Source organism: Solenopsis invicta, chromosome 2 (assembly GCF_016802725.1).
Source record: "Solenopsis invicta isolate M01_SB chromosome 2, UNIL_Sinv_3.0, whole genome shotgun sequence".
NCBI lineage: Eukaryota > Metazoa > Arthropoda > Insecta > Hymenoptera > Formicidae > Solenopsis > Solenopsis invicta.
Window position 1 is genome coordinate 8,035,402 of NC_052665.1, and position 9,284 is coordinate 8,044,685.

Genomic DNA, 9,284 nt, shown 5'->3' on the forward strand with positions numbered 1-9,284 from the left:
TGTAATAGGTCTCTTTGAGTTGGTCTTTTAACGAGGTTAAAGCTTCCTGTACTTGAAGATACAGGATAATCGTGTTATAAAAGCTATCTTGTAGCTTCACTCTTACGGCAGCTTTAATTCTCCTTCGCCACTAAGCGATAAAATTAATTGCAGAAATTATTTCCTTTTGGAATAAATCGCGCGCGCACTTTCTACCAATGGTAGATTTAGTGCTTCGGAAGCCCTAACGCAACCCCTGACTTTGTTGAGCTTTTTTATATCAGTTCGATAGATAAAGCAGAGTCTAGCAGGAATTTTATTTCTAAGTTTTCATGGAATAATAAGATTTCTCGTGTTTCTGTCGAATGGTTTCCTTCGTTAAAAAAATTACAAAATTGTAAAAGATAAATAATTATAAACTCGCACATCAATTTGAGGAACGGTCAAAGCTTTAAAAATTCGTTTAAATCTCTCATAAATCTGCCGCTGTCTTCCATTCTAGCTCGTGATAATGAATCTCGCTCATGGCAGAATTGAACGAATAATCCTTGATAGATCTAACGCAACGAATCCGCATCAAGACTACGTGCTTTCCTCTGGGATAAAGATTACTCAGTTTTTCTGGCTTGTCTCAATCCGGGTCGGAATATACATCGTCGATCCTAAACCTAAAAGCACCGTAATACTCCTCGATCAGGGGAGTCGAACAATCGACGGTGAAGACGTCATAGGCCTCGGGATCAGGCGCGTATACGCTCGTGATAGAATCAGGATTCACTGGGGCATTAAAATCACGTTTATCAGGGTTAAGCCTCAAGTGACTGCGCGTATCTTTAGCTCGTCAAGCAGAGTCCTGATCGGATATTTTTTTTTTTAGCAAGGGATCACACCTTTATTTAAGAATAAAATTAAGTGTGTTATGAGATGCCAAAAATTTCGTGATTGATATTTTTAACAACACTTTTGATATTTGATATTTTATAAAAATATGATTTTCTCTTTACTTGAAAAATTTGTCTTGTAACTACTTGCTATCATATAGCTAAAGTTGGAAGAAAATATAAGCAGTCTTTGAAGATATTTATTAGCTACTATCTTGTTCCGATCAATTAAAGAGTATTAATTCTTTACCATCAATTTGTTTTATAACGTGTGCTTTCGTACACACTGTTAATAAAATATAGGATTTATAAATGCAATCGCCTGCAAGCACAGAGTAATCGAAGTATCGCGTATTAATCGTTACGTTTTATGCAAAAAATTCACCACGTTCAATTAAAATTGTTGTAATTTTCTGAAAATTTAGTTTAAATTGAATTACATCCCGTTTAATATTGCATACTAATTTAATATTACAAATACAGTATCAAGTGCAAATTGAACATATTTTATTTTATTCTACCTTTTGCCTGTATAAACTTCGTGTAAGCCATTTCTTCCAATTCTCTTTCAGTTTGTCATCGCAAGCTCTGACGGAGCTTGCCTTTTTTTGGCAAGCGCACTTGTCACACCTTTTTTTTCCAATCTCAAATTCTCATTTGCTCTCTCTTTTTTTCTTCACGTGATTGTAATTTTTTTTTCGCACACCCTTGTCTTTTTCCATTCTATCTGTCTATCTTGGATAATTTTCTCGTCTCTGCGCCCTGATTTCTTCGCCCATGCTCGAGATGCATCTCACAACGTTGGATTTTAATTACATATTTTTTCACCTACTTCTCCTCTTCATATTTTCCTTTCCTCCTTGACATCCGTCGCAGTCAGGAAAACTCTATAGCAAAAGAACGCGAAATTTTGACTGAAAATAGCGGTACCTTATGCCAGCAAAAATTTTTCATTTATTCTGAACAAGACAAAAATAAAATGTGTAATTAAATAATGTAAAATAAAGTAGACTACGGTATCAATTTCTAGAATATTTATTTTTGTTAAATATCTGAAATATTTTTCTTTAATATAAAAATGTTTAAATTTAAAACGGCAGTTTTTCCTTCTTACCGTATCACTAAAGTTGGAAAAAAATACAAGCTGTCTTTGACAAATTTTATTTATTAACTACTATCGTGTTCCGAGCAATTAAAATAATTGAAGTATTGTAATAACAGTAATGACTTGATAGACATATTTAGTATAATTGATAATAAGTGTTACAGAGAAAAAAATATATTATTTTTATCGTTCGATTTTTAACTTCCGTTTTTTAAAGAATATTTATTATTTTGAATTATTGTCACTTTTAAAGACAAAATGCGATATTACAACTTTTGTACAAACTCGAAGTATTGATATTAATGTTTCACCGTTACATTAATATTTTAGATACAAGCGCGTTATTCGTCTATATTCTATATTAAATATTTTATATTAAATTCTGTATCAACATAATCAAAATGATTGAAATAGCTGAATAATACTGCTCCATACACCGTGCTTTTTTAAATTTAGTTACATACATAATAACTTAATAATGCATTTCGCGTGTGTTATATTTTCACGCAGGCAAATGCCGCAGGTTATAAATTATGTCAGGAAACTTCGGCGCGGGAAGAATATCGGTAGCGCAAAACTAAACAAACCTTTCAACGAGGGTCCTAATGACACGTAACGAACGCGACTGACACGAACTATGCTCGAACTTCAAAACGCGATGAAGTAGCTTTTGCATAAATACCGAAGAGGTGGGGAGAAATGCAAGAAAGTAGAGCGATATTGCCTAAGGTGAATGAATACGAAAATTAATTATACTGAGGTGTGTCAATCTGTTAATCGATGCTCGATAGGTTCGAGCACTACACCGAACAATAGCACATAAAATATCATATATAAGTCTGAAATTTTTTAGTTATTCTTTTAAAGAGGAAATACTATTATTTAGTTGATGATTTATCGAACAAAGCTTTAAATTCTTATTAAAAAAATGTCGCTTGTTGCTCAACATTGCCTTATGTTAAGGAACTGAATTCAGTTTACCGTATTTAACATTTTTATTTCTACATATACAAGGCATCTATAAAGTCTGTGCCCACTCCCTATATTTCAAAAATGGTTTAAAATTATTAAAAAACCACGAGATACGTATTCAATTATTTCGAGGGGCCACTCTTTTAAAGAGATTAGAGAGGTAAAATCTCCTCTCGAAATGATTGAACACATATTTCGCGGTTTTTCACAATTTTGAATTGTTCCGAAATATAGAGGGTGAGAATAGACCTTATGGGCTCTCTGTATACATATATAAAATTAATTTTATACTGTACACATATATAAAATTATTTCGAGAGGCCACTCTTTTAAGGGAATTAGAAAGGTAGAATCGCCTCTCAAAATGATTGAACACATATATTTCGCGGTTTTTTCACAATTTTGAATTGTTCCGAAATATAGAGGGTGAGAATAGCTGTTATGGGCACTCTGTATACATATCCGTATAAAATTAATTTCGGATCTCTTTTAAAATTGTGATTCGTCTGTGGCTACTATGAATAACGATATCTGGGCGTGATTATATATTGATAAAGATAACATCGGTTGTTCTTACGAAGAAACGTCGAATTGGATGATTGTTTGATCAACATCACAGCAATTCACCTATTTACCATCATTTGTTTGTCAATCGATCACGATGCGTTCCGCCGTCTCCTGTCAAACATTCGTTCGAACGGTAGACTCGCCGCCGTTCCCCCTCGATTTTCTCTCCCCCGAGCAACGCGGTATCGTGCGATCTCGACAAATTATTCGGCAGTTATCACCCCATCATGGACGACACCAGACTGTACAAGTACTATCGAACGTCCGGATACGGTTTAAATTCGCTGGTCAGAAATGCGGATCGATCAGGTTATCCCGATTCCGTCGAAGACTAACCTTTTTCACGAACCGTGCTTCGTTTCAGATATATCGATTTCTCATCGCCGATTATAATCTCAGGCGGTTCTTCAACATAGGTGCTTATTGCGGACCGGTGACTTTCGTGACGTTCATCTTCGCAGTAATTATGACCGTCTGTTCGTTAACAGTGAGTTTAGTGCAGAACAATTTTAATTGTAGGACGGATAATAGAATAATAATTTTACTTCTTCAATACAGCATACAGCAATTATTTTATTTCATTAGGTAGAGAATTTATCGGGTAATTAATGAGAGAGTTCAGATTATATTAACCACAACTAAAAAAAAAACTCTGTTAATTAACTTTGTTCATAATAGCAAAGCTACTATGCGCAATTGTTCGTTTGGTGGAGAAAATTCAAGTATGCTTATTATTCTAGCAATTAATTTGCATACGATACCGTATGACTCGATACAATAATTAAAACGGCATGACAATACGAGTACACGATTCTATAATTAATTGTTTGCTTTAAATCCAACGTAATAATATTATTTCACCGTGTAATTAATCAAAGAACAATAAACGATCGAAGTCGCGGAATTGTCGATATATTCCCAGTCGTATCGCGGTCGGGTTTTGAATAGATAATGCTCAACGCGTTATATATATACATCGTACGAAAGAAAACGAGTCACGTATCTTCCGAAAACCTTGCCAGCGCCGAACTCTCTTGCCGGCTTAAAGAAAATGTAAACAACTTTGCGAGGCAATCGCTTGAATACTGATGTATTCGCGCACGTGCCACGTTGTAACAAATATAATTCTTATACATACACGAAAAAGTATATACGCCGTACGCCTTCAATTTTGACGAAGGGAATTTCAACTGTATCCCACGTAGCACCGACGTTTGCGTTAATCCTTATCGCGGTAACAACGTCCAGAAGCTACTACTTCTGAACTTGAAATAAATTTGCAAACATGGAAGTTTTTATCGATTTTCAGTCAGCTATTTTTACATCGCGCCTACGAGCTTCGTTTCTTGATAAAACGCAGATTAGAAAGCACGCGATAATTTCGTTATAATTCGTAACTAGTCTTAGAAAGATCAGCAAATAGTGATAATGAATCGGAAATGAATAAAGAAAACAACAATTTACGTAACAAAATAAAAATTTAATTCAATATATTAATTGCTGCTAATATTCAATTCTTTATTCTGATGTTAGAGTTTGAACATGGTGACGATGAACGATACCCTTTTTCGTGAATTGTTTGAGAAAGCGGAGAAGGTAAGTTGGGCAGTTTCGGCAATCACAACTAAATTGAAGTTTGATCGAGAGACCGGAGTGAGATACTGAATTACACTTTGAAAGCGCTAACGTTGACTGCTAATTATTTGTAGAAGTTACCGCGAATGGAGAGCGTCGTTAACGTTATACCGTCGTACAAATGTATTCACAAACATGTAAGTTTATTGTCAAGTATCAGATTTTTTTTTTTTTTTTTTTTTTTAAGAACACGGTTAACGTCGCACGGTCACGCTGTCTAATAATTTCGATCTCTAGCTACAACGGATGAACGTGTTCCAAGAGAAAACGAAGAAAATGGTAGGTAACAGGCAATCTGTTCGCTTGCTCACCGCCACTCTCACTAATTAAATATTTTAATTTCCGGATTCCCGGATTTTGTTGTAACAGTTATGCAAAGAGCAACTGGAGCTGGAAATAATGAACAGCAAAATGTCGTGCATCGAGAAGCTATTGAAGCCCGAGGTAAATTATTTGTTGCGATAAATGGGGCACACTGTGCGACCGGGGGTCGTTATTAGAATAAATAAAAAAAAAAACAATCCCCCGCCCACGTTTTCCAGACTCGAGCGCTATCCATGCGCGTATCCTTTGTCGCGCTTTAATTCAGCACGATTGATAAAAATAATTGACCCACGGCCCACTTGCATTCCTATTCAGAATTTACGCGCGCGATCATCGACCTTAAATAATTTAATAACCCGCAGGTCGCGGAGATGAATATGATGAAACTCGCGGAAACTCGTACAAAGGGTTACGGATAAACCGTGTGCCAATCGCGCGAGCTCGATTTTAATTAAAATTTCGCCGCCGTCGAAGAATGAGAGATTTAATAAAACGCATTTATGCGATTTTCTGCGTATACGCGCGGGATATTATATAGATAGAAAGGAGTATCTCTTTTTCACTACACACTACACACGGCGACCTATAAACTGTGAATTACCAAAGGTCGTATAAACGTATCATGGCTTCTACGACTTTCGGTCGTTGCGTCGTTGCATTAGATCAGTCTTGGTATATCCGGCAGGCAAGTCGCGCTCTATTGGCAGACATAAAATTAGATTCGACCCTATCTCAGACCTTTCTGCGGCTATCCAAGTTTATATTGCACGACGGGATATTTTTATTCGGCTTGTTAACCCTTTCTGAATGCGGATATTTCGGTGCTTGTCTTTAATTGAGCGTATCATTTTTTTATTTCTTGTCGATAATGATAATGAAGTTCAACATTGGAAATCTCAGAATTAGTGAACCATTGAAGATATTAAGATATTATTAACGAAGCGATATTACACGAAAATTACGAACTACAGATGTCATGTTCTTATTAAAAAATTAAGATTTTTTTTATCATCAAAAGATATTTATTCGATGGCAATGATCATCGAAATTTTCGCAGTTATAATAATTTAGGAGCTTCCCGCTTTGACTTCGTTTTTTTTTTAATCGATTTTAAATGTGCAACGATCCTTCCCGCGATGCGTGCGTTATTGTACCGTGTGAATTAATTAATGTCTTCTCTCATAAAATTATTACTATAAATTGTTATTATTAATAAAATTATTGGCATTGCTGATAACAGTGCATTTTGTATTAATTGAATATCGTCATAACGTGAAAATTTGTTAGTGGTAACATCCGGTTATTATGCTAATATAATGTATTACGCAAACATCATATATAATTCTGCGCCAATAGTAATCTCTCTTCTAGGAACAGTCCGAGTGGCGTCGTAGCAGATCGCCAAAAGCATACCATCGCCCTATTAACGTGGAAATATCAAAATAGCAAGTAATAATACACAGGGAAATGAGGTCGCGTATACATGTAAAATCTGATGAAACTTTATTCTCAATTTTATAATTAATGCTTTCATTAGCGATTTACAATTGATATATAAATGTAATGGTTGTCTGATCTCGCGCTTTATAGAAATAAAATAAATCTGTGACATATAGCGAATCCGTAGTGTATTATATATTTGCGTATACTCCCGTTTAAGCATTTAATTGTAAATATTTATGACGCTTTGCCATTTGATAAACGTCTAAAAGTTATGTTAGAATTATTAAGTCCGCGCTCACTATTTTTATGAATATAGAGCACAAGTTATAATCGTCACGGTATGCATGTTAGATATGAATTAATGCAAAACTTAGTGAACCACAACCGCGCTCGACAAAAGCGTTTTGAAAACATTTTCCCACGTAGCGAAAAAATAGTTGCAAACAGTGGTTCTGTCATCGAAGTATCGTTGTTCCGCATCCTTGTTCAAACACACGTAAATTTCGTATGATCACATGCAAAAGCAGTATAAATCATGACCTATTAAATGGACTGTGTACCGCGTATAAACGCACAGGTTTTCTGACAAAATTTTTGCAGAATAGGCGCGGCGAAGCGGGATACCGAAACTCTAGTACGTGCCGAAACTCGCCGGAAAAAAAAAAATATGCGGCGACCTTTTTTGCGGTTGACCACATGTGAGCGACGAGTGCTGCTGCGTTTTGTAAAAAGTAAACGCCATAACGTCGCTTACGTTACCTTTCTATGCTTCTGTATTCAACCATTTCTACTGTTATTTTAAAGCGTATTCACGAAAGTTATTGAGCACGATCGTTCAGAATGTATCACTTTTTTTGTTGCAGCATGTTTTGTTACACATACAACATACGTTTAATTTCATTTGATTATTCAAGATACATATCGTGACAAATAAGTCAAATCGGCAATACGATATGTGTCAGTATGCTAAGAAGTTACCAATTAAATGTCGATTAACTTGAACCACTTTCTGTTCAAAAATATCACATTTAGAGTTGCTGAAAATTCTATCAATCGAACGAATTTTCCCAATCGTATTTTAGTTAATAATAAAGAAGTCAGATCACATTTCTTAATAAAAATGAAAAATGTTATTTTTAAAACTCATCTTTCGTAAAATTAATCAAATAATCATTAAGATCGAGAAGTCACTTAATATACATATATATACAATAATATTTATATGTATATGTATATAAGCAATATATGCTACGCAACAATACGCTATTGTAAGCACAACACCATTGTCTCGAGACAATAACGCTTGAAGTTTAACACAATTATCCAACTCGGAAATAAGAAAAGACAATTTAACATGATTGCAATCTACCGAACTTTAACATCATTATCTCAAGACGATCACGTGTGCTTGCGCTACACGTGCTCGTTGCATAACACTATACCTGTACAAAACGTATCATTAATGTAATTACTAATAACCTTAGCTGCAATAAATTCACGTTGCGGAAAAGCAGAAAGAAAGACAAAAATACATGCGCGATTACAAATATGAATAATTCGTATTGTCATATAAATATCGTGTAAATACTGTAAGACGTCTTTAAGACTTTTCGTGTTATCTGAGCTTACTTTTATTTTCAAATTATTCAGTTAAAACAAACGAAATTATTTAATTAAAATAGAAATAATCTGACATTTAGATGTAGAAAGTATGAATGGAAATATAATATGTACCGCGAAAAATCTCGGGAAGAAAAAAGTAGAGAGATAGTAAAAAAATAGGAGAAAATAGTGCCAACTATTTTTATCCTTCGAAATATTGAATAAAAGTGTTCTAAAATAATCTCCTACGCTATACGACCTATATTTCATTAATAAATTTGGCGATTTTGATTCTCGATTTGAAATTGACTCACCCCGGTGCCGACCGATCCGCGGTGGTGTACCGTCTCCCTCTTCTTTTCTCGCCCGAGCTTACGGATGTCGCCAGTAGTGCAGGTCCGGACTGTCGCGGCTTGGCGCGGCGCGGCGCGGTGCGGCGAGGTCTGGCCACGACCGTCTGTTTCCACTTTCGATCCCCCGCGCCGCGGCGAGGTTGGAGAGACTGGCTCAGGAATTGAACGCAGCTACGTGGCCGTACGAGAACAGGGTCTTTGCTCCCGTTTAATATTTTAGCCATCCATTGGCTGCTGCCGCTCGAGGCATCGACATGCGCTCTCTGGCTTTCGGCTGCTCGCTCCGCTCCGCTCCGTTCCGCTCAGCACGGCACTGCACGATACTGCACGGCACGGCACAGCACGGCACCGCACCGCACGGCACAGCACAGCACGGCACGCTGCGCCGTGCCGCGCCGTGTGCCGTTCGCACGCCTCGTTACG

At 36.2% G+C, this 9,284-nt stretch overlaps 1 protein-coding gene across 1 annotated transcript; it reads left to right on the forward strand.

Annotated features, from left to right (window-relative positions):
• The first annotated feature begins 3,262 nt into the window (after positions 1-3,262).
• On the forward strand, positions 3,263-7,079 carry LOC105200761. Its single transcript, XM_011168465.2, has 7 exons — positions 3,263-3,791; positions 3,869-3,991; positions 5,038-5,100; positions 5,214-5,276; positions 5,377-5,418; positions 5,509-5,583; positions 6,835-7,079. The coding sequence occupies exons 1-7, from the start codon at positions 3,732-3,734 to the stop codon at positions 6,907-6,909; spliced, it is 501 nt and encodes a 166-aa protein (XP_011166767.1). The 5' UTR covers positions 3,263-3,731; the 3' UTR covers positions 6,910-7,079.
• Positions 7,080-9,284: the final 2,205 nt, after the last annotated feature.